Below are 26,260 nucleotides of genomic sequence, written 5' to 3' on the forward strand. Positions count from 1 at the left end.
CATAGCTATATGAAACCCCCAAAAACACGACAGCACCTGTGTACATATCAAATGTGAAAGTTAGGTTGTGAAAACACCATGTTCACATGTGCTTTTTTCACAAGGGTTAATATATTATATTCCATTGATTAATTAAGCACCTGAGTATTACTAATTATTTGTATGTTTTGGTATTGCTACATAGCTAACATTTAGCTGATGTAAGCAGCTTTTTACTTACCAGTCTAGAAGAAACATGAGTTCAGAATCAAACTTCATCCCTTTACTCAACAACAGCTGTTTGGAAACAAACACCAGTGTTAACTCGTGTCTCTTACACATCTTCTCTTCTACTGAAGTTAGCATGTTAACAAGCTAGCCCTGGCCTGTCCTCTCACTGTAGCCTCTTGTCTGTCCTGAAGACAAAGCTGCTCCACATATGTATTATAACCTTGTATGGCCAATGATCGCCGAAGCTCTTGTCAACCGACAATCACCACTACCTGCTCCTGACATGAAACCATGTTTGGCGAGATGTTTCAGCATTCCTTACTTTAGAAAGACAAAACTAAAAACTAAACCCCTTAAAACAGTTTAATTTCAAAAGCTATTAATAAACAAATTAAGTAAATTTTAAGGGGCATTGCTATTTATTATTTACAGTGAGTAGCTAGCGGAAAGTGACAAGATGGGCCAGGGTTAGCTGGTTAGCATGCTAACTTCAGTGCCAGTAAATTTGGGATAGAGACAAAAGTCAACATGTTTCCACCTCTGGAGACAGCTGCTGGTGAGTAAAGGGATGAAAATTGATGCTGAACTCACTCATAACATTTCTTCTAGACTGGTAAGTAAACAGCTGCTAATGCTGATGTTAGCTATGTAGCCATAGCAAAACTTACAAATAGCTCCTTTAAATGGCATTTTAAGGGATTGTTCTCCAGTATTTCTGTAAAGTTCTACAGACTTTACAGAAAGGTTTTAGGTCAAAGCTTCTCTTTCTGATCATCTTGGAGTATTTTTCTACATTGTGCTAAGACAATTTTCCCTTCAACGAAATTGTCTGATTTCTTCTACCACAGCTAAATGGTGTTTGCGAGAGATGCTAATACTGGGTTAGTACTTTGACTCACACATTCAAGGTGTTAGTAAATTCCTCTTTTAATGTGGCATTTCCCCAAAATGGTGGACTGTTCTTTTGAACTTTTTTGTTGTGCAGCTTGTCACACCAGAGCTTAGAGGTGTTCTTTGGGAAAACCAAAAGTAAAGTTCAGTGATGCAGAGTCATGGTGGGTGCGTCCTGCCTTTATGTCTGAGGGCTTCCAGATGGAAAACAGATCATTCTTTGCATTTATCATCTTTGTCTTTGTGCTGTAGGAAGAGAGAAACCCGAGAGCCACTAAGCCAGCATGGAGGGGAGGTGGGGTCTTTTCCTCGGCCTCATCATGGCAGCATGTTTCTACAGCAACACTGCTCAGGAGACAGGTGTGTATGATTATGCAGCTATGACTTAACTTCCTGCATACCAGCACATAAACGATCATTGCAAACGTGCCCCTGCTTCAGCCTTACATCAGCCCATAACATCTGTGAAAACAATCTAGTTTATAGTGTATTCGTGTATATACAGAAATGCATGTGGGTACATACACACACACGCACACACACACACACGCACACACACACACACACACACACACACACACACAGCAGATGTGTGTGATAGGTTTTGAAGCTCATGTTCATTGTAAACATATAAAGAGCACCATTACTAACCCTGCACAAGAATGTGTTTTCTGCCGGGCACATGGATATGATGCATTAACTGATTCACAAAAGCACAAAATCTTGAGCTTAATGGGTTTGATTACCACAAAAAACATCCTTAATAGTTTTCTTATGATTCCCTTATTCAAACAAAAGCTTTTGAAACCTAATTATGTCCTGGAATTTTGTTTTTAAAGTTAAAGAAATATTCTTCTCAAAATCTATAATTTAAGGATGAAGCACTCACCACTGCCTACTATTTACAATTTACACTACAACAACTACTGAGGAGTTTAGGGATTGTGATCCCTCATGATGAAATTAAAGTACTTTTTAATAAAGACTTTTCTTGTTTCCAAGCATGTTTTTTTTTTGTAGCAGAGTTATCTAACAACACAAGTTTATTCCTCTTAGTCTAGTTTGATGGCCAATAACTGCAACATTAGTTTGGATTACAATCTAACTAACCTGACCAGCAACAGGAAACATGATAGATTTGAATCTGTTTGAAGTATTTAGGATAGGATACATCTTAAGAAAACTATTAAGGTAAATACATACTGATGCTGCCAGGCTCATGAATATCAGGTTTGCATAAGATGAGGTGATTATCTGATGTGGTGAGTAGGAGTGGAAATGTTAAAGGAAAGGCTTGGTTGGATCATCACTTTATCCATCTTCTGTTTGTTCCATCACCATTTTCTGAAGGAAATGAGCACAAGCTGTAAGCAACAAAACTTTATTTTTTCATATTCCTCACGCTTCTGCTTCCAGCAGTCCACCTGAAGGTAAGTGCTTTCAGTGCAGATCCCTGCTCCTGTTCAGAGACAACTCACAACCTTACAACCAGCTGCTCATTTTTTTCTTCTGGCTTGCACATGTGAGCTGCCCCCAACTTCTATCTGTAGATCACACTGACACTTTTTCACCTTTGGCTGCAACACTTTCTCAGAACCAAAAACTGCTTGAGTAGTAAGAGCTTTCCTTGTAGCACCCTGTGACTTCTTATCTCCAAGACCTCTCCATGACTTGACAACCTTCCCCCTCAGTCTGCAAACAAGAGGCTGTAGCTGACATCGTCTTCATGGTCGACGGGTCGTGGAGCATCGGCACTCAGAACTTCGAACAGATCCGTCAGTTTCTGTACACACTGGTCAACAGCTTCGATGTTGGGCCTGACCATGTCCGCATCGGCCTGGTCCAGTACAGCACCAGTCCACGCACCGAGTTCCTGCTCAACACCTATCCGAACAAGGGGGACATACTCCAGTACATCAGCAAATTACCTTACATGGGGGGCGGCACCCATACAGGGCAGGGCTTGGACTTCATGCTGAAGGAGCAGTTTAAGGCAGCAGCTGGAAGCCGGGCTGACCAGAACGTCCCACAGATCGCTGTGGTGATCACTGATGGCAAATCACAAGACAACGTTGAGTCCCACGCCCAGGATCTGAAGAGAAAGGGAATTGTTTTGTATGCAATCGGTATCAAAGAAGCAGATGAAGACCAGCTGAGAGAGATAGCAAATGAGCCGCATAGCCAGCATGTCTACAGCGTGTCTGATTTCGCAGCTCTGCAGGGAATTTCTCAGAGCATCGTCCAGACACTGTGCACAACTGTAGAGGAAGCCAAACGACAAATCCTGCAATTGTCTCAAGGTAACATGTGTCATACCACACAGCCGGCGGTGATCACCAGATCTGACATAAGTATTATTTAAAAGTAGATAGATTTTTTTTATCCCTAGGGAAAATTCATGAAAGTAAGAAATGGTGAGCCAAGTATCACTTACTGGTTGTGGTACCAAGTAATTTAGTTTTTCTGCAAATTTAGATGTCCAACAGAATTCACTCTGACTGAGAGAGGAACCTTGACCAAGGACATTTTTTAAACACAGACAGAATAACAGTAAAACCATTGAGTGTAATTCAGTTAGTTATTAGTGGCAGAAGACTTTCACAGCAAGGTCATTTTAGTAGCATTTCTGGAGTTTTTGATCATATCATATATGGTCCTAGACCCTTATTTGGAATTGTCAAGTTACCTGCTTTTTCCATAAACTTATTAGTTCAATATTTCATTATCATTGCATCAAGTGCCACCATGTTTGAAGCATTTATTGTGTACTTTTTACTTTTAATTGACAGTGCCAATAAGGTGTAAATTCCTGTAGTTTGTGGGGGGTTTTGTCTGCATTGTCAAACTGTTATATTCTAAGGTGGTTCTGTTATTTTGTCCACTCTGTTTATCTAAGCCCACATGCAACTGGTCCGTACTTCAGTTCCACATATTCACAATAAGTTTCAACTACAGTTTTCTACAGTCAGCAGCTCTATGAAGGCAGGTAGTGGATTTGGTGCCTTACTCAAGGAGGTATTAACAACAGCCTTCGAGTGAAGGAACATTTTTTTTTCATTGGTCTATGTTGTTCTAGAATACCAACAATATAGACTTACATGGTATCCTCTACACAAACACTCACACAGACATGATCCTCATCTTGTTGCTCCAAATTCTGACTGTCTTCTTCTTCCTGTCCAGAATGTGCCAGGGCCACTGTGGCCGACATCGTCTTCCTCATTGATGGCTCCTCCAGCATCGGTCAAGCCAACTTCGAGGCAGGCCAGCAGTTTCTCCGCAGTGTTGTCTCAGGCCTTGACATCGGCCCTGACAAAGTTCGGGTTGGCTTGGCACAGTACAGTGACGAACCTCACCAGGAGTTCCTGCTGAAGGACCACATGGACAAGCAATCCCTGCTGGCTGAGATAGGAACGTTCCCCTACCGAAAAGGGGGCACACAAACAGGCAAGGCCATTGACTTCCTCATGGAGAGGTACTTCACAGAAGAGGGCGGTAGCCGAGCAAGCCAACGAGTGCCTCAGATCGCTGTGATCATCACAGATGGCGACTCCATGGATAATGTGACGGCGCCCGCCCAACGCCTGAAGCAGAACGGAGTCATTGCGTTTGCCATCGGGGTGGGAAACGCAAACCTAAAGGAGCTCCAGTCCATTGCCAGCCGGCCTTCAGAGCGCTTCCTGTTTACCATCAATAGCTACCAAGCTCTGGTGGCCTTGACAGACGGTCTGCTGCAAACTGTTTGTGTCTCCATGGGGGATCAGAGGCAAGGTAAGGCAAAGGATTGTGGGGAACATCTTTAGAAAGTTTGATATCTTGCAATAAAGTATAAGAATTAGAGGAAAACAAAAGCATTTGTTTGTCGAAATGTACAGAAGCTGTACTCCAGTTCTTACCTTGCTGCAGTGAATCAAGGGAAACTGGAATTGGTTGTAAATACTTAAGACGTTTCACCTTTCAAGAGTCTTCTTCTGTTCTGAATGACCGGTGAGGACACCAGGGTATTTAACCTCTGTGGGGTCATTATCAAGGTCACTGGTGTCACGTGGTTTGTTAGTGCTTCTGACTGTTGTGACACAACAGTTAGAGTCACATGAGGCCAAGTGTCACCCAAGTTCAGTTGCCCTCGATTCAACTTTTCTAGGAAAGCTGAGGTTTTAGTATGATCGGAACCCACAAGACAGAACACAGAGTAGTGGTGAAAACAACAACTCTTTTATTGCACTTTTAGTTAATGGGGGCGAGTTATGGTGATAAGGGCATGGGGCTGTAGACAGCCCGGCAGGATAATGGCAGAGATGGCCTTACAGACAGGAAACCCATAGAGCTGAGCATGCAAACAAAATCCAACATGGCAAGACATGACAGGAACTGAGCGTGGCAGGAGTATGAATCTGAAGCACAAAAACAACAGGATTACATACATTTTAGAAAGACTCAGAGCAAACAGGTACCAATCTGAGCTTGGCTGTAGCTTTAATACCGGAGTCCTAATCCTAACAATAACCATGACACACTATGTGCTGTGACTTTTTCCATCTGACATTCTTACAGCTTTGAGTCTCCAGACATAATAGATGATGATCTGTAATGATTAACGTAACACCCTTCAGTGTTGTTTGATGTCAGCTGGCAATAATGCATTGTTGCCAAAATACACAACATTAACAGATAGAGGATGTTTGGGAAATGGGGACAAACAGTGGTGAACTTACTGTTATGCAATTTTAGTGTGGGAACTTTCATTTTTGGTTCATTGGCCCAGCAGAGATCTGTTTGTCACCTCACAGCCTCCCTGTGTAATATTAAAAATCTTTTAATCCAAATGCTTTTAGCAAAGTGCTGGTTATTTCTATAATGCTGAATCGACTTTATTTTGCATCCTTTGCTATCCAGAAAATGTAGCTGGTTAATTTGTAGTTGGTTAATCCTGATTTAAGAATTATGAATTATCAGTATCTTGTTCATGGTAATATACCATATCATTGTGATTTACTATGTTGTAATTAAGAGACACTCACAAGTTTTATCATTTCTATTTGCTTTTTTTCTTCAGCCAGGTTGGTCTGACATAACAGCAGAAGTCATCTCAGTGTTTTTGGCTTGTTTTCTTTCAGCATTGGCAGAAAAATTTGCAGACATTTTCTTCCTGCTGGACAGTGGCATGAGTCCAGGAGAGTTCCAGCAGATCAGGAGCATCCTCGTCCGACTGGTCAACCAACTTAACATTGGAGCATCTGGCCACCGTCTGGGCTTAGCTCAGTATGGTCAAGATACCAAGGTGGAATTTCTTCTTAACGCTTATCAAACCAAAGAGGAGACCCTGGCTGGTGTTAGGCGTTTCCGCCAGCGTCGACTGCAAGCCAACGAGCAACGTTACCTGGGCAGTGCATTGGAGTATGCCAGCACTCACTTTTTCACCAGTGAGGCAGGAAGCCGAGCAGACCAAGGCTACCGACAGTACCTGGTTGTTCTAAGTGGAAAAAATTCAGATGATTCCGTGTATAAGCAGTCACGTCTGATCAAATCAGAGGGAATAACTGTGGTGGGGATGGGCCTCAGTTCAGCGGTGGATGAAATGAGTGTCATAGCCACAGCACCATATGTATACTATTCTCTCAGCAACGTACAAACACTAAAGACTATTTTCGAAACACAGGAACAGGAAATCACTCTTACTGGAGGTAAAAAGCTTTTTATCATACTATTATTATTATTATTATTAAAATCAATTACTTGAGTTCACCTTTTAGAAATCTGTTTTAACCCTTTTATTCAAAGTTACTCTTTTTGAATTTTTGTCCCAGATATGTGAGATGTTTCTCACAGACAGATGAGTAAGCCTGTTTGATTACCATGTTAGCTCATCAAAGATGAATCACAAGTAGAGATCCGACATGCACCTGAGATTTAAGGGTGTTGGCTTGCACTTTTTTAGGAGAGCATCATAGGCTTGGTAGATTTGATATTCCCCTCCATCTTTGTTTACTGTCCATTCCACTGGCCCATTTTTGAATGTTTAGACTTTTACATTCAACAGGGCCAGCGTCAACTTGCCCAACTTGCCCCTCACTATTCAGTTTTTGCTGGTAGTAGTACCAACATCCTTGGTACTTGTAGTATTGCTCCTGCTGGTCAATGTCATAGAACACATAAAAGTCATCCAACTCTGCAAAGAAAGGCAAAATAATTCTGACATGCTCAGAATTTTTCTTGGGATGTTGTTGGTAGTTCCAGATGCTGCATCAGTTGTCCACCATGATGCTAAGCTACATGAACAATTTTGTGTAGTCTAATCAGAGGCAATAGAAATCCAGAAGCAGGCCCTGTGGACTGTGAACCAGGATCAAGGGGCAAACCAGATGTTTCATATTTGAAATACTGTCCTAAAAAAGCTGCCTGTTCCAGCAAGACAAGTTTATAGATGGTCACCAAGAAATGCACTCTGAACTGAGAGAACTGTGCAGATTATATCATGAATATTCCTCGTCTGAGTCTGTCCTTCATCTTGAAAGGTATGTGAATGGTTCAGTGGCTCACAAATGAATTAATATGACTTTATGGTTGTACACTCATTTCACAGATTGCAAAGCAGCCAAACTGGCAGATATCGTGTTCATTGTTGATGAGTCAGGAAGCATTGGAACCCCAAACTTCCAGCTGGTACGTACTTTCCTGCATTCAATTGTCAGAGGCTTGGAAGTTAGTCCAAGTAGAGTCCGAGTTGGCATTGTGATGTACAACGACAGGCCCACAGCACAGGTGTACCTCGACAGCTTCAGCGACAAGAAAGAACTGCTGAATTTCATCAAAATCTTGCCTTACCATGGGGGTGGTACGAACACTGGAGCTGCCCTGAAATTCACCCAGGAGAATGTTTTTACCAAGCAAAGAGGAAGCAGGAAAGATAAGGGCATCCAGCAGGTGGCAGTGGTGATTACAGATGGTGAATCCCAGGACAACGTGAGCCAACCGGCAGCTGATCTCCGTCGGGCTGGTGTCACAGTTTACTCCCTAGGAGTCAAAGATGCCAATAAGGCCCAGCTGGTGGAGATGGCGTCTTATCCTCCCAATAAACATGTGTTCATCGTGGACAGTTTTGTCAAGCTGAAATCTGTGGAGCAGAGCCTGCAGAAAATTCTTTGCACTAACATCTTGCGCCAAGCTATCTCAGTCAATACAAGAAGAACTGGCATCAAACAAGGTCTGAACCAGTGTTTTTTTAATAGTTGACTTCATTTATTTAGATATACACAAATATAAATAAATACATTTACAGTCAAAGTATAAAGAGTATGGTAAAAGCATTTTAAGCATAGAACATTTAATAAAGGGTATCCAGCTGATGCATTGGGAAAAGAACTCACAATATTTTTGCATTTCCTTTCCAGGCTGCGTACAAACAGATGAAGCAGATATCTTCTTCCTGGTTGATCACTCAGGAAGTATTTACCCCGCAGACTTCAAAGACATGAAGAAGTTCATCACTGAGTTTATTAACACCTTCCGTATCGGGCCGCAACATGTCCGCGTGGGGGTTGCAAAATATGCAGATTCTCCAAACTTAGAATTTGATCTGACAACCTACATGGATGCCAAGACATTGGAGAAAGCTGTGGAGGGAATCAAACAAGTAGGAGGTGGGACAGAGACCGGAAGAGCACTGGAGTTCATGGGCCCACTGTTTGACAGAGCAATGGCCACTCGTGGGCATAAAGTCCCAGAGTACCTGGTGGTCATCACTGATGGAAAATCCGCTGATCAGGTCATTGCTCCTGCAGAAAAACTGAGGGCGCAGGGTGTCACTGTCTATGCCATCGGGGTTAAAGAGGCAGATGCAGATGAGCTGCGAGAGATTTCTGGCGACCCTAAGAGGACTTTCTTTGTCAATAATTTTGATGCCCTGAGGCCCATCAAGGATGATATCATCACAGATATCTGCTCTACAGATGGTAAGGAAATACAGAGTAGACTGGAGTTTAAAATGCATTACAACCTTCATCTTTTTGGGAACTTTATGACTTTATTGGACATCCAATAGTAAAGAGATGACAGGAAATGAGGGCAAGCTGGGGAATTTCATGCAACAAAGGTCTTTGGCTGGACATGAAAGCAGGCCTTTGCAGTTCATGGTCAACGCCTTAACTTGGTGGCCACCAGGACCCCCCAGCACTTTGCAGACGGGTGGTGTGAGTCTGCGATGATGCAATATTGTCCTATTGATGCTCATCAGTTTTCTTACGCTTGTTCCCCAGATTCACAAAAAATTGGTCACTATGCCCTGACTACCTCCTGTATATCACATTTAGACTGTGCAGATTTATTTTGCAGGTTTACAAAGGTTAATTTACAACTACACACTTTAATTTGTGAATATCACTTCACAAGCTCAAAATCTTATTGATGATGAACTAAAAATTAACTGATGCAGCTGAGATGATGCAGGTGTGTGTTGCACTTTACTTACCACTGAAAAGATTCTGTTATTATATTATTATATCAAGAGCCCCAAGGAAAGGAAAGTAGGAAAACATAAGAATGCTATACTGACATGTCTGTGCTACTGTTTCCACAGCTTGCAAAGACATACCAGGCGACCTTCTCTTTTTGATTGACAGCTCTGGGAGCATCAACCAGCAAGACTATGAGAAAATGAAAGAATTCATGAAATCTGTAATCAAGAAGTCCGCTATAGGGCAGAATGAGGTGCATGTTGGTGTCATGCAGTTCAGCACTGTCCAGAAACTAGAGTTTCCACTCAACCGCTACTACAGCAAAGAAGAAATGTCCAAAGCCATTGATAACATGCTGCAGATTGGTGGCGGCACACACACAGGTGGAGCAATCACAGATGTGTCACAGTATTTTGATGCATCTAGAGGAGGGCGTCCTGACCTAAGGCAGAGGCTGGTAGTGATAACAGATGGCGAGGCCCAAGATCAGGTTAAAGGCCCTGCCATGGCTCTGAGGGACAAAGGAGTATTGGTCTATGCCATTGGAGTTGTGGATGCCAACACCACCCAGCTGCTGGAGATCAGCGGGTCACCAGATAGGATGTATGCTGAGAGGGACTTTGACGCTCTGAAAGACTTAGAGAGCCAGCTGGCCTTGGAGCTCTGTGATCCAGAGAGAGGTGAGAGCAGACTGGGACTACCCCAAAAACACAAAATGTACTTTAAAAGGCATTTCAATAACATAGCATAACAGTTTGTTGCTCATGATTCATATTTCATATTTCAGTACAGAGACTAAATTTAAATTTTATGAATCAAAAATTCCATTGGAAACCATAACTGGTACTGACTTCTATCTTTGACTACAAAACAATACTAATAGTGTTGTTGGACAATACTGTTCTATAAAAGCCAATTTTAAAGTTGTCCTGAAACTTAAATTTGTGGGAAGTTTTGGTTCCCGAAGGCTAAAAAATGCTCAACTGTAAACATAACCCAGCTGACTCTTGGATAGATTGGATAATATTTTGCTAGCTAACAAGACTGAACATGTAAATTAGAGAGCTGGAAAGTGGTTATGATGGAAGACAAGTATATAAACTGTTCTGTTAAGTTACTGATTTGTTATAATGTAAATGCTTTAATTGTTTCATCAACTTTCTTTCTACCCTTCCTCCTGAACACATTTACCCTTTACCCTTTTATTTCCAACCAGAGTGTAAGAAGACAGAAGAAGCTGATATCATTTTCCTGGTGGACGGCTCTACAAGCATCACCCTGCAAAAGTTCAGAAGCATGCAGAAGTTTATGGAGTCAATGGTGAACCAAACTACAGTTGGAAAAGACCTGACTCGCTTTGGGGTCATTCTCTACTCCACCATCCCCAATTCCATTTTTACTCTGAAACAGTACAGCTCTAAACGAGAAGTTCTTCAAGCAATAGCTGCCCTGAAGTCCCCATATGGAGACACCTACACTGGCAAAGCCTTGGCATACTCATTACAGTACTTTGAAGCTGCAAATGGTGGTCGGGCAGAACGCCAGGTGCCTCAGATTCTCATGGTGATCACAGATGGCGATGCTACCGACAGCAACAATCTGGTTGCACCTTCCTTGGCACTGCGAGACAAAGGGATCAATGTTTTCAGTATTGGAGTGGAAGGAGCGAACAGGGCACAGCTGGAGATCATGGCTGGTCATGAAGCATCCAGAGTTTTCTATGTGGACAATTTCGAAGCCTTGGAAACTCTGCACAAGAATATTACTCATGTCCTCTGCAATTCCACCAAGCCAAGTAAGGGGCAGAAGTATCAGCATTTCAGTAATCTTGTCAAATATAAAAGTAACCTACAACATATTCATGTACTTGCTTTGAGCATATCTGCCAAGGCAATGTACCTGTAATAAAAAAACGTCACCCCATCAATGTATCCACTGGGCTCTGGTGTATTATGTACTCAAGTGTTCAACGTTTTTCTCTTTGCTTTTGCAGTTTGTGAAAAACAGAAGGCTGACCTGGTCTTCCTAATCGATCAGTCTGGCAGCATCGACCCAGCAGATTACACCATCATGAAGAAGTTCACAACAGACCTAGTGAACAGCTTCAAAGTCAGTGAAAATTTAGTGCGTGTTGGACTTGCCCAGTTCAGCAGCACTTTCCAGCACGAGTTTTACCTCAACAAGTTCTACACTGAGCAAGTGGTGACCAAGCACATCTTGGATATGCAGCAGCTCGGTGGAGGAACCAACATTGGACTGGCCCTTGATTCCGTCAGGGAATATTTTCAGGCAGCACGAGGCAGCCGTAGATCTGAAGGGATCTCCCAGAATCTCGTGTTAATCACAGATGGTGAATCGCAGGATGAGGTGGAAGACGCAGCCGACCGTCTCAGGAATCTCGGGATAGAGGTGTTTGCCATTGGCATTGGAGACGTCCATGACCTGGAGCTCCTGCAGATCACCGGCACCCCAGAGAGGCTGTTTACTGTGCAGAACTTTGGTAGCTTGGAAAAGATCAAGCAAAAGGTGGTCGACACCATCTGCAAATCCAAACCCATCGAAGAACAAAGCAGTGAGTTGAAAACTATAACTCTGGCTCTCTGTATGTCTCCCTGTATTTCTCACCATATTCCTCTATGTCTATGGCTGCCAAAGGTAAAGACATGTTGTTCTCTTTGCTGCAGGCTGCACCATTGATATCGCTATGGGATTTGATATTACTCAAAGGCCCGGAGCTCCTGGTGAGATGCTGATCAGCGGTCACACCAAGCTCCAGACCTTCCTGCCAGAGATCGCCCATTACATTTCGTCAGTACCAGGACTGTGCTGTGTCGGCACCACTCCTGTCACTACCAACATCGCCTACCGGTTGGTGAGCCGTGATGGACGAACCCTGTATGATTACAACTTCGAGGACTACAGCGAGGAAGTAGTGAGGAAAGTCATGGCCGTGAATTTGGTGGAGCCCACTTATTTCAACACTGCCCTGCTGAAATCCTTCGAGGAAAAGTTCAGACTTTCCAGTGCTGGTGTGAAGGTGAGTCTGAGACATACCATACAAGTCTTACATACACAAAAAACACATTGTTTTAGAGAGATGATGGAACTGGTTTGATATTTTGATAGCACTCCTAACTCTTAAGAGTGTCGCAGGGATGACATACTTTTATTAGAGAATATAAAAACAGTTTCTGATCCTGACAGGTTTAGTTCAGCAGGATCATCTTCACTAATGAACATCACTTTATGATGTTTGAAGCTTAAACACAATCAGCAGAAGTAAAAAGCTATTGTTAGCCCATAAACCAACTACACCAGTCACATGACTTCAACACCACTTCAAGAAATCAGGACTGGGATCATTACTGATGTATTTTATGTTGTAGAATAAAATGTGAAAATCTTTTTAGCTTGTGTTACACCTGAGCGAAAATGCAACTAATTTCCTGGTTTCAGGACTCATTCCTGCATAACTGTATTTGTGGTATTCTATTCATAATACTGTTTAAGTGTTGTTTACAACATCAGCTGCTAGTTAAATAAAGAATATTGCATTTGTCAGTCAGCACTTAGACTAGTTTCATGCAAGTTAGACAGTCTCACAAAAACAGAAACAAACAATGAGAAGGGAAAAGAGAGTTTCAGCTATTTTTTCACTCACCATGTGAGTTCAGCCAGTAAACTTCTTCATAGCTGGTAAATTCTTCTGAAGTGATCATAAGGGATTGCTTGAGGATGCAGCCAGGTGTTAAAGTATTGAAAGAGTTGTAATTTGCTTGCAATAAATAGACGTGAAAATTAGTCTATCTCAACATTATCTGGAGACATATTAGGCTCTGACTGTGTGGGATTTGTGAAGGAAAACTACTGTTAATTGATTTTGAAGTACTTTCATGTGGTTGTTTAAACACTCTGGAACTAATTTGTAACTTTATTTGATGCCTAACGTCAAATCTGGTGTCAGTGTAGGATTAAACAAACCATGGCAACTATTAGCAAGTTGGCCAGACACCTCTGGTTGATCAGACTTTTGTTCAGTGCTAAATCACCAGCCTTCTTTAATCCAGTAAAATCATTACTTTTCCAAAACATTAGGACTATATACTCTATTATTACTTAAACTTATTATTACTTGCTCTATAATCCAAGGGTGAGTGATTGATTATGGAGTTGCTCTTTGGCTACAGTTGATCAATGGTCAGTTTAATTTGCAGACCAGTCAAAATAAGGTGCTGAGATAAAAACAATAAAAGCAGTCTAACGTGACTAACCTCATCCATCAGGTGCTGGTGATCTTCTCAGACGGACTCGATGAAGACGTGATGACCCTGGAACATCAATCAGAGCTGCTGCGAAAGTCTGGTAAAAACTGACAGGCAGAGGTTTTTAGTGGAGACCAAATGTGACCTCAATTTGGATTTCTAATTATATCTAAAGTTAATAGGGCCCTATTTTTGTTGTAGTGTTACGACCAGCACAAGCAGCACTCAGAGACTTTGGTCGTTTCCTGACCTTGAAATTAGCTTTGTCCATCTGTGTGGGCGTTTGGTGACAAGCTCAGAGTCACAGTTAGCAGGTGGGAGGTTCATTCAAATGAGACGGCGCAAATGAGCTGTTGATACTTTGGTGCAAAATATGTTTTTAGACTTTGTGCTTAGAACAGATATCTTAGCAGCACATCTGTTTCTGGTGAAACATCAGTCTGCTGCCAAACTGGTGGTTTTATCAACAAGAGAAAATGAAATAATGTGCAGCAATGATGGAGTAATGTTTCAAATGTAAACAAACCCCTTGATTTATCAATCCCCATCCGATCTATGCATTTAAATCAGCAGTATCTGTTGTCCACAGCTGCTTCATACTGTATGAAATGTTTCTCCTACAGTTCATTAAATGCCTGCAGCACCTGAAGGCAGCAGGACACAATTAGACATAGAGAGCAGCCCCATAAGAAACCATATCGCACTGTTGATATTCTGGTGTTGAGATGTCAGATTACAGTCCTGTGTGTCATTGTCTTTTTTCTTACTCTTAAAATGCATGACTGTCACACTTTACTGTATGATGTGACCATTTATGAAGTGACATACAGAAGATATAAAGCTGATGGTATCAGGTTGATGGCGTCATATAAATGGCTTCATCAACATTTCTTTTATTTAAATAAAAACACACACAGTCTGCCTCAGGCTGCAGATTTGTATTGCTGTGTTCAGGTTGTGGAGAAGCCTCTTTCCATTTGTTGAGCGGTTGTGGTCATACCTCGCTGTGATTGGTTCAGCTGTGATCGGCTCAGCTGTTTCAGCGCGATGAGACCAGTGATGTGATTGGCTGAGTGTGTATTAACTTTTTGCATTTTGCTCTGCCATTCGTACATGAACCAAAAGATCAGGTGCACTTGGAGAGGCCCACACAGACCTGTTGCTTTGTGTTGGTCTTGTCTTTGTACAGTTAAAATACATTTATTGGAGTGCACTACAGTAACAGCTAATAACGACACATAAATGTTATGTTCTTGCGTGTTTTTTGTCTGCAGGGGTCAGCGCTCTGCTGACCGTGGCTCTGGAGGGAGTGCGTGATCCCGCCCAGCTGCAGATGGTGGAGTTCGGTCGAGGATTCGGCTACAAACTTCCTCTGAGCATCGGTATGCCGAGTGTCGGCAGCACCATCCTCAAACAGATTGTAAGTCAGTAACAGACTGTTGTGATAGACATCCTATTTACATGTTCAGATCTGACTGGAAAGATTTACTAGACAATACATGGCTCCTAATTCTAAAATAACATCTGGAAACAAGTTGATTTATTTTATGAAATAAATTTACCCTCATGGTTGAAAATACACCAGCCAGTGTTTTAGCATACTGAATGCTTACCTGGATAAAGGACACAAGCGAAGCCTCATTTAACACCCCTCATGGTTTGACACTAGTGGTCATTAGAGGAATTGCGGGTTTTAGTTCTTCACTGTTGGTGCTTCATGTTTTAGCCTCACACGTTGATCCTTGTTTTGACACAGATAATGTTACAGCCTCCTCCCTGGGCAACAATTAGCATTTGTATGTTCACCAAAACTGAAATTTGTGAGAGCTTTGCACAGCTCTCTGTCTCCACCCTGAGTGAATCTCAGACAGTACTGATCCCAGTGACATGAATCCCAGTTTGAGATATTGTTGGTGGAACTGGACGCTCATTTTTCTCCCAACAAAACAACATGCTGAAATATTTTAATGTTGGTGTAGCCATGCTAGCAGTTTCCCCCTGCTTCCAGCCTTTGTGCTAAGCTAGGCTAACCACATCCTGGTCCTGTCCCTGCACTGGACGCACACACTGAGACTTCCTGCTGAACTTTGTTATCAGCTGGTTCATTGATCTCATGTTTTTAATGTTTGTCAGTCACTGTTATGAAGCTAATCTTTCATATGTTGTGTTGTGTCCGAACCATTGCTCTTTATCCTGTTAGAGTCGATACTACACTCGCTTTTGTGGGCCGATGAGAACACTTAAAAATCTCCCATAAATAATTAACTTGTCTCAGAGCGTTGGAACAGTTCTGCTAATCACCCAGATATTTCCGCCAGCTTTCTCTTGTTGTTTCAGAAGTCTGGTGCCGCAGCTGAAAGATGAGAATAAGTGATGGAGAGATTCTTTTTCTAAAAGAAACGAATTTGTTCAGAAAGGGTTTCCTGTCCGGGCATCTTTGCTTGCAGGAACAGAAAACCCTCAAGGAGGTGGTGACTGGAGAGAATATGCAAATTATTCATCACGTTGAGAAATGAAAATAAATAACTAGAGTCCAGTAAGCTGCAGCGGAAAGATGTCCCAGCTTTTGTGACAAAAAAATCAGGAGCCATAACCTTTAGCAGGAGATAAAATTCACTGTTGACTTAATTTTATTTTCTCATATATCCAGATTATTGTTTGACCTCAAAGAGGAAAAATGTTTTTAGAGGAAAATGTAACTATGTTCCATCAGCTATTTTATTGTTTGTATAATGAACATTTTATTGAATGTTTGAACAAAGACAAATGATAAGATACACGAAGACCCATAAATCACACAAAAACACACACACACTTCCTGTTAAAGCAAGTTTTTCATCCCCCCTGTCACCAAGTGCTGCTCTTTGTGGAAGCTGTTGGTTTGGTCTCGACCTCATCCTGTAAAGTGTTGTGAGATAATGTATAATATGTTTTGGCGCTATACAAAAAAAAATTGAATTGAATTCTGTGTGTAACGTTCCCTCTCGCTGCTCTCTGTCTCTCTGCAGGACACGGTCTCAGACAGGGAGTGCTGCAATGTTATGTGCAAATGTTCAGGACATGAAGGCATCCGTGGCTCTCGGGGGCCCCCGGGGTCAAAGGTGACTAAAATATACAAATCTTTAAACTTCAAATATGATGTCAAGATTGTTTGGAAAAATGTGTCGAAAGCCATAAGAGGCCTGGTCCAGACACAAGGCCTGGTTCAACAGTGGATATTTCAAAATAAAACTTTAAGTCCCTTTTTCCTTGTATCCCAAGGTCAGTGTTAAATGTAACTGCTACATAGAGCTGAGTGTGGGACACCTGTTTATCTTAGGGCTGAGAGGAATGACTTCCATATTTAAAGAAAAATGAATAAGTTTCATTGAAGCTGTTTGTGTTTTCTGAACAGGGTCTGTCTGGACAGAAGGGTTACCCCGGGTTCCCGGGAGAGGAGGGCATCGCTGTAAGTGCTTCCTCATTCCACCGATCCACATTCACTCATTCATTTAAACATTCAAAGTGATTAAACTGTGACCTGGTGGTGGTGCTAGAGGAAAGGTCGAGGACCATCAGAGATCTTACAGTTCATCCTGAGGGGAACAAGAACGTCTGATGAGATGTTTCAGTCTGGACAAGAGTGACGGAGCATCTGATGGTCAGAGTGAATCACTGTGAGGTCACAGCTGACTCAGCACAGTCCTCTGCTGGACTCCCACATGCTGCATCACTGCTCACGTTGTTTGTACGTTGCAGGGCGAGCGAGGACCTCCAGGACCCAGTGGACCACAGGGCGCTGAGGGATGTGCTGGCATCAGAGGACCAAAGGTAGAACATTGCTCAATAATACGCCAAAATACTGTACAGATACTGATGTTATCAGAGATTAGTTATCATTCATATAATGTGACAAAAACAGCTTTTGTTAGCCAGATGTTAACGACGTGTCTGATTCCTCCCGTTTGTGTCTACAGGGCTACAGAGGCCTCCGTGGAAACAGGGTGAGTGAATCAGGCTACTGGAATGTAAAATGAGTTAAACGAGGAAGTTGTGTGATGATCTGCATGTAGTGAGGAATGTTTGGATAAACACTAAAGTCCAGATAGAGTAGAAGTAGAAGACACAGACAGGGAGAAGGATTTTTGCTGACTCTGGAGTCTCTTCCAATGTTGCAGGGTGAAGATGGAGAGGACGGACTGGACGGAGTCAACGGAGAACAGGTACCAACTGCAGCAGCAAGTCTGAATAAAGAAAATCATTAGACATCATCATCATCATCAGGTGTCTCTGTAATCTCTAATTCAGGTTTTCAAATAGTGAGGCACCTCCCCGTGGGGACAAGAGACAGTTCCTTCAAACTCTCAGCGTCAGTTTCGTGTAAAATTGTGCTTTATGTCAGAGTCGTAACTCAGTCAAATCTGAACACACAAACATGATACACAGATTTTTAAATTCAGTGTGACCTACACTTCAAAAGGAAGTGTGTGTTTTCATCCCCAAGTAAACATCTGCATAAATCTGCTCAGGAATCATAGAAGAAAGACGCTGGTTATCACTGCAGAACCTGAATCCTTGAGCTGTGTTTCTCTGGTTCTGTGTTCACAGGGAGCGACAGGAAGCGATGGACCCCGAGGAGAGAGAGGAAACCCAGGAAACCCTGTATGTCTGATCATTGATTTGTTAGCAGTTAATTAATCAGCAGTTTCACCAAACACGCAGTATCAACAGATTTTACATTACAAAGAAAATTAATTAGAAGAAAGCAGAAGAAAATATATTGTAATTATTTGCATAACATGGTAATGGTTTTATGTTTTATTAGCACACTAGCACAGGTTACGTTCATTTTATTGTTAATAGAAAAATATATATTGTAACATTTTAATTGAAATATTGTACATCAGAATATAACTTGAATTAACATAAAATGTCATAACATTAATAATTAACTTATTTGTATTAATATTCATATTATTATTGATGATAGTTATGTTACATCTACTTTTTTATTATATTGTATTTTTAAAAATATTTCTTATATTTTTTTTAAGGTAAACACAAGAAACTTGTGCTACAAATAATAATAATAATAATAATAATATTATATTGTTTAAATATATTTTGTCATTTTAAATTACAATATAATCAGTAATTTTATAACTTAGATGCATTTAAATGTAAATTTATACTTTTGATGGACTTAACAATAATCAACTTAGTTTTGATTTAATTTATTTAATTTAGTGTTTATTTGTTGATTATTGTCTTATAAATATTTTGTCATAGTTCTTTATACTTTCTATGATTAATTGCTGTTTACATTTCATTATTTACATTTCAACAGATGCTCAAACACAAAGAGTTACAACACTGCTCAGTATATTTAGATTACACCAACACTTTACGCTTCTATTTGTTTTCTTTTGTGGTTTTTCAGTCACTTTGTTGATTTATTTGTATATATTTAATCTTTAATTAACCAGGAAGTCTCTTAAGATACATTCCTTCTTTTAAAGCAGAGATGTAACAAATAATAATTGTCACATCATAACAAAAGAACTTATTATTAATTTACAACAAACACAAGAAAACACAGCTGAGACGTGTGTCATGTGACATCTGTTCAGTGGAATTCCCCTTCAGCAAACAGGCTGCCATGATGGAGTGAAGCTTGGAGGGGTTGACCTCTGACCTCCGTTTGGTTGATTGATGAGGTTTAATTGTCGTCCTCAGGGCATCCCAGGTATCAGAGGGGAGGCAGGGCTGAAAGGAGAGCGAGGACTGAGAGGAGATCCGGTGAGTACCGTACAACAGTGTATTTAAAGAATTTAAAGTATCTAATAATCTTTATTTATATTTTATTTCATCATACAAAACTTTTCACACATCAAATGTAAAACAGGTAATTAAGGCCTTTTAGACGCCTTATGTGTTGTTTTAGTAAAACGGTAGTATTAGTTGTCCCAGCCCTGAGCCAACAGCCTCCACCAATCTGAAGGAGGGGAGCTTGAGAGGCAAAACCCAGGGCCCTAAAAGTCCAGAGAGCCCTCACCATTGCTTGTGACACTTACTGCTGTGAGTGAACAGAAACCCTAACCCTAACCCTAGCAGAAATAACTGTCGACCACGTCACAACCACATCACATTTTCTTCACCAGATACAACACAAGCAAAAAGAACTGCTAACCCTAACCTAACCCTCCAACAGAAGCCCATCCCTATTATAGTGTTACTGTCGCATGTTTATGATCAGAGTCAATTTCCTAAAATATTACAGATACACACAGATGAACTCAAAATGTAGGTGAGACAAAAGAAAACGGACAAACAATAGAATTCAATTCCACAATAGAAAAAAATAAAAATAAGTTCAAGAGTTGAAAATCGATTAATCTTTAAGTCCAAAAACTGGAGGAGATTTATTAAGAAGACTTTTATAGAAATGTCGTGTATCTCTTTTTGTAAAACATTTCCTTATTCTGCTCTGTTTACTGAAATATTTTGACGTTATGGATAATTGTTGTCTGATTACTCTCTCTCTCTCTCTCTCTCTCTCTCTCTCTCTCTCTCTCTCTCTCTCTCTTTTTATGTCCTCGGTCTGTGTTTATATTACAGCTCCAACCAGATCAAACCGCATCAGTCCACTCTCAGATGTTGTTATTTCCTGGTGTGATCTGCTGATCTGAAAGACCAGGAACGAGTCACATGACTCTTAGGTGCTTAAAGCTCCTATCGGCAGAGGATGAAATAAGACACTGCCTCATGTAATAAAGAAATCAGCTGAGCGTTCAAAGATACCGTAATATATTGACATAGAGATTCTGTATACTATTAAAACGCTAAAGAGTCTTGGAATATTTTGGGATAATTCATTTACAGACGCATGACAGATTTTTTTACTGATTTATTTTTGGCTGAAAAGAACAGGAAGGAAGAGTCCGAGTGTTCCCGTCAAAATAAATTCCTTAATATCAAAGTTTCAGATTTTGAAAATCCCTTAAAGAAACTACAAATCTAATTTTTTGTCACTTTTTTTTTCCAAACTGCTGGAGCTCACATTTTGTAATTTAATCCTGAAGTTGACTGATAATAACAAATGATATTTAATGCTTCTTGGCCATATTTTAAGGTTTCATATTCACCCAGTTCCAACAAGTACAAAGACAAATCAGCTGCTGCTGTTGAACTGGACACAGAGAAGAAAATAATCAGTTTAAATGTACGTCACATGTCTGGAGTTTTACCTTTAACACATCCAAAGAATAGATGTAGAAAATACAACTTTCTTTGAGTTTCCTGGCAGTAAACACAGTTGTAATCAATATTTATTTTTTATTCTTTTTCTTTTTTACTTAAAAACATTATTAATCGAGCATAAAGAGAAAAACGTTTAAACCTCTTCTTCAGGGTTTTACTGATGATTCATTTTGTTTTGACTAATTTCAAAATTCTGGTTTTTAACCTGGATTATTTTAAACAGTGGTGATTGCAGAAATTTGCAATCAATATTCCAGTTTGACAGATTTCTGTATAAACATTGACGGACTGAGACAAAATGAGTTTGAATTTCCTTTAATTTCTTTGATTACAAAACTGAATATTTTCTTTCTGTTGATCTGACAGGTTTGATTTGATGAAGATAGAGTTAGTTATTGTGTGACTCAGTATCACTGCTACATGAACACAAAGTAAAAGTAAAGGCCAAAATACGGAAGACATCATCAACAGGAACAGGACGTGAAAAATCAAAAACAAAAGAATTCAAAGAACGAGTCTGTGTCTTTGTTTACGTCATGATTCATCACTGCAAACAGATTCAGCTCTTAACGAAGCTGGAGCTGTCGTTAGAATAAAACTCCTGAGGCTGACTCTGAGGCAGAGCAGGAAATGAGTCGCACTCCTCCTCCTCCACCAACACCTGATCAGCAGACAATCATCCGAATCATCTTTTTATCAGTTATTGATGAAGCTCACTTCAGTCAGTTCATCAGTGTCTTTGTGCTTTGGTTGACAGGGTGAATCCGGTGCTGACGACACCTCACCAGGAGCCAAGGGAGACCCTGGCAACCCAGGTTTACCGGTAACCACATCACAGACATAACGTTTATTGAGAAACAGGTTACATTAAACAGGCAGATTAAATTCACTGTCAGGTGACCTTGGTCAGGTGACTCAGAACATCAACATGTGATAATAAATTGTGAGGAACAGACCTTCAGAAGCATCAGCTCTACTCTAACAAACTCAGTCTGCATTTACAAAGGATTTGAGCCTTTAAATGCACCACACTGTGCTGTTTTTAAATCTTCAGGGCACACCTGGACAGGACGGGCAGCCAGGTGAGGGTGGAATCGTTGGAAACCCGGTGAGGCTTTTTTTACTTCATTTTGTTTTATCAGCTATAAAATCTGCTGCAGTGGATGACGTAACACAGGAGAGTTTATTCAAACATGTATTTTGTATCAGAATTCACAGCTTAGTCCTGACCGCAGCGGCCGCGGGTTCCGACCTGTCATCCCCTCTCTCTCTCCATGACTTTCCTGTCTCTCTCCCACTGCACCTATCAAAATGAAGGCTAAATAAGAATACGCAGCTTTGTATTTCCTGAAGTTACATTTATTATGAAATTCAGTGAACTCTGATCAGAAACACAGCCAGCGGCCGCAGCCTGTTACAGTGATATTCATTATATAGCTGTAGTTGCCCCAGTGTAATAACATTGTTATAATGTTATAATAATGTTGTACTAACATGTAACGCTGCTGTTTTTACTCCAGGGTCCAGATGGAAGGAGAGGGTCGCTCGGTGAAAAGGTAGAGAGGAAATACAACAACAGTCAGTCCTGGTTCACATGACCACAATGACAGCCCCCTTTTAACTGTGTGTGTGTGTGTGTGTGTGTGTGTGTGTGTGTGTGTGTGTGTGTGTGTGTGTGTGTGTGTTTGTGTGTGTGTCTCTGCAGGGTAGACCTGGAGGGCCAGGAGAGCCAGGAGTACCAGGCAGCCCAGGTGCTTCTGGTCCACAGGTGAGTCATCACAGCAGCTTCCCATCACAGTATGAAGACCAGTGTCTTAAACCAGTCCACGTTGCTCCCACAGGGCTCCCGAGGGGTCAGAGGTCAACCTGGACCGAGAGGAATCCCTGGGCTTCCTGGACCTCAGGTCAGTACATCACCTCTACCTTTACTCCTTCTCATTAATGCCACAGGAGTCAGCTGACCCCAGACCAGCTGAGATACAGTGTTTCCATTCACTCCCATCACCCAAGAACATGTTTATCTGCTGATTAAAGATGTTCAAAATGTGACCTGTATGTGATATTAAATGTATTAAATGTAGAATCTGTTTCACATAATTCTACACAGTCCAATAGTAAACAGCTGACTGACCCAAATTTCTAACATGAGGAGGATTTACATGCTCTTTGTCAAAGGTTGGACCTGACTCGACCTCAGTTCAGCTCTCATATGAAATACTTCAAATTTGAATTTAAATCTTAATTCAGCGTATAGATGCATCAGGAGGTTTTTATGATGTTTATTCCTGAGGAGCTGATGATATAACAGAATCAGTGAAATCCAAACCTCCTCTCTCGCTCTGATTAATGTGCGGTGATTAACGTCCATGTGGTTTGTAGATCTGACCCAGAGGAGCTCGTTAAACTAATCAGTCACAAATCAGTCTCAGAAATAAATGAAGACTCAGAGGGGAAATAAAATGTGTCGCCTCACAGCGGTCATGCTGCTGTAGCGCTCCCCAGAGGCTGAACCACTCATCACAGCTGCAGAATGACAGAACTGCACAGAGCAAACCATGTCCTAATGATTCATACTACCTCTACTATTAATGATGATAACAGTAATAATAATAGTAACTAGAAAAATTCCAGGGAAATTTTGAGTGCCACGGGGGCTACTGCCGGGATAGGGTTAGGGTTAGGGTAAAAAATCTTCTCTGTGTCACTGTAGCGATGACATCACACAGCCCTTGGCTGTCAGAGGTCAGGAGCTGCCGTTGCCATGGCAATGTGAAAATCTGTCCAGAATTTGGCTTCTACATGGCTTCAAACAATTGCAAATTATGAGAAAACCGTTACCTCTTTTCAAAAACCGAAAACACCCTGAGAGACACTGAAGCCAGAAGTTTCTTAAAGTCTCTATTTTATTCAGATATTCCTTAAAATGAGTGAGTAAGCTCAGTGCGAAGACAGAGTGAGATTCTTTTGAAAAAAATAGACGATTACATTAGGTGTCAATGAGAGTGAGACAGGTATTGCTGCTGGACTCGGCAGCCCCGTTTATATTTTGTGCAGACCCTGCCTGTCAAAGTTACATTTTATGAATCCCAATGTCTACATTTTGAGAAAGAATTATTTATCTCCTTTTTACGGTTTGGCCATGAGCTCGAGTTAAAAATAAAAATAAAGGTTATTTTTCACTCTTTCACTTTCGCTCTAGCCAACTGACGCTTTCACTCTAACTTTGAAGAAAAAGTGATTTCCACTCCTCCTTTGTGTGCTCATAGTTTGAAAAGTTTACATGTTATGTAAAAACAGTTTTTGTGTTTTGGAGAGAGCAGAAATTTTCCTCCGTTTTATAGTTTGAATCACATTTCTACGTGCAGGTATGAGAGAGCTGGGTGACTCAGAAAAAAATTGAAATTTTGTAGAAAAAAGGTGAAATTTTGTGGGTTTTTAAAAAAATTTCCAATGCATTCCTAATGCATTATTTATTCCCAGTATTTTGTGAATAATTTTGGGAAAAATTGGAATTTTAACACCAAAAGTCATAGCACCTCTTTCGGGATCAAGAGGAACTCCTCTACAGCTATTCTAGCTGTAGAGGAGTTCCTCGGAGCTGAGCACCCGTGGCACTAATTACTGTGAAAACCATTTATACAGTGACAGTAAACTGTTAGCTTTGCTGTAGTGTCACTGCATCAGGTTTAATTTAGACTAATGATGAATGCCGGCTTCTGATTGGTTGAAGCTGCAGAGCCTTGAGAGAACTCAAGTCTTTGACTGATGTTGGTGCGGCTCTGTCTACTTGTTGGAAACTCCTGTGCGCTTGTGTCGTTAACGTATTGAGTCGTTTTTCCTTTTTGTATTTGAAAAAGAAAGTTTATTAATGTTTTGTTTGTCATGCCACAAACACTAAACCTGCTACAAGCTAACTAGGCTCAAACAACATCTGAATTTATGTGACATTAACTTCTTTGTTGTTCAGTCTGTCAGTGTGATCTGTTGATCTGGTAGTTGTTACTGAGGGACTGATGCTGTGGTGTTCTGCTCCACTGACCTGACATTTCTAACTCTGCACAGTTTTATTTATGAGAAGAGTCTGAAGTTCACTTTGAAGCTCAGATGTCTGTTTGACACATCTGTCGTTAATAACAACCATCACACTTTTGTCTCCATGGAAACGTCTCCAGTTTGTGCAGAAGCTGCAGCAGCATCTTCAAGTCTCTGCATCAGTATGATTTGTCTCAGATGAGATTTAGTGCTGATGCATGTGTCCAATAAAAGTCCAGTTTACTGACCGACAAACACTTCAGATTTATGACTCCCTGGTTGCTGCTCCAGTGACTCACAGCTCCGACCAACCTTCCTGTAAAAGATCATTTCCATTATTTCATTTTCACAGAATAAGCAGTCAAGTGCCTCCTTCAGTCATCGTGTGGTGACACCGTAACAACTACTCACCCTTTTCAAACCTCACACACTCAGGTTTCACTTCTGCTCTGACTCTGTTGTTGTTGTTTTGTTGTTGTTGTTGTCCTGCAGGGTGCACCGGGAACAACTGGAGCTCCAGGATCAATCGGACGCCGTGGAGGTAACGGACAGAAGGTGTGTGACGTCATTTCATCTTATCGCCTCCGTTTGATCCAAGAAAACATGTCACCATGACAACACCTGATAATATATTATAATATAATATATTTTTGCCATATTCTGATATTTTATTGACCAAAGAACTCATCAATTATTCGAGAAAATAATCAGCAGATTAATTGACAATGAACATAATTATTTTGTTTAAAATTGTTTCAGGCTCATGTCTTGTTGTCGTTCAGCCAGGTGTTGGAATGACATGCAAATAAACCTGTTGTTGTTGTTGAAGGGTCAACCAGGAGATCCAGGTGGTAAAGGTTCTCCAGGATCTCTGGGACCCAGAGGAATGCCGGTGAGTAGGCAGTGAGTAGGTGTGTGTGTGTGTGTGTGTGTGTGTGTTTGTGTGTGTGTGTTTGTTTACTGTTTCATATAAACTTTGTCCCTGATGTAAAACCGTCATTCTGACTCTGTCTCTGCTCCAGGGTCAGGACGGTAAAGATGGATATGGACCTGCAGGACCTAAAGGTGCCAAGGTAGAAAAACAGTTTGATGTTTATTTAGAAAACTGATCTTCTCCTCTCCCTCTGGGGAAGACAGAGAAATGTGAACATATCACAGTTTCATTGTTCTGAT

At 41.0% G+C, this 26,260-nt stretch overlaps 1 protein-coding gene across 3 annotated transcripts in view; it reads left to right on the plus strand.

Moving 5' to 3' along the window:
- LOC111657450 (collagen alpha-6(VI) chain-like) overlaps positions 1–26,260 on the plus strand; it is a 59,538-nt gene that overhangs the window by 20,493 nt on the left and 12,785 nt on the right. For 2 of the 3 annotated variants that reach the window (XM_023409626.2, XM_023409627.2), the window contains exons 3-29: positions 1,354–1,461; positions 2,793–3,401; positions 4,285–4,872; positions 6,219–6,785; positions 7,685–8,305; positions 8,493–9,053; positions 9,677–10,234; positions 10,771–11,349; positions 11,548–12,126; positions 12,239–12,591; positions 13,838–13,916; positions 15,091–15,236; positions 16,825–16,917; positions 17,211–17,264; positions 17,555–17,626; positions 17,773–17,799; positions 17,974–18,018; positions 18,404–18,457; positions 19,532–19,594; positions 21,813–21,878; positions 22,110–22,163; positions 22,576–22,611; positions 22,761–22,823; positions 22,897–22,959; positions 25,580–25,642; positions 25,917–25,979; positions 26,110–26,160. In XM_023409626.2, the coding sequence (XP_023265394.1) occupies positions 1,386–1,461; positions 2,793–3,401; positions 4,285–4,872; positions 6,219–6,785; positions 7,685–8,305; positions 8,493–9,053; positions 9,677–10,234; positions 10,771–11,349; positions 11,548–12,126; positions 12,239–12,591; positions 13,838–13,916; positions 15,091–15,236; positions 16,825–16,917; positions 17,211–17,264; positions 17,555–17,626; positions 17,773–17,799; positions 17,974–18,018; positions 18,404–18,457; positions 19,532–19,594; positions 21,813–21,878; positions 22,110–22,163; positions 22,576–22,611; positions 22,761–22,823; positions 22,897–22,959; positions 25,580–25,642; positions 25,917–25,979; positions 26,110–26,160 (6,183 nt within the window). In that variant the 5' untranslated portion in view covers positions 1,354–1,385. The remainder of the gene's footprint in view (positions 1–1,353; positions 1,462–2,792; positions 3,402–4,284; positions 4,873–6,218; positions 6,786–7,684; positions 8,306–8,492; positions 9,054–9,676; positions 10,235–10,770; positions 11,350–11,547; positions 12,127–12,238; positions 12,592–13,837; positions 13,917–15,090; positions 15,237–16,824; positions 16,918–17,210; positions 17,265–17,554; positions 17,627–17,772; positions 17,800–17,973; positions 18,019–18,403; positions 18,458–19,531; positions 19,595–21,812; positions 21,879–22,109; positions 22,164–22,575; positions 22,612–22,760; positions 22,824–22,896; positions 22,960–25,579; positions 25,643–25,916; positions 25,980–26,109; positions 26,161–26,260) is intronic. The other variant, XM_023409628.2, reaches the window with a different exon arrangement.

Source organism: Seriola lalandi, unplaced genomic scaffold (genome assembly GCF_002814215.2).
Source record: "Seriola lalandi dorsalis isolate HSWRI2012SDOR001 ecotype SW California unplaced genomic scaffold, Sedor1 jcf7180002054400, whole genome shotgun sequence".
In the NCBI taxonomy this organism is placed as follows: domain Eukaryota; kingdom Metazoa; phylum Chordata; class Actinopteri; order Carangiformes; family Carangidae; genus Seriola; species Seriola lalandi.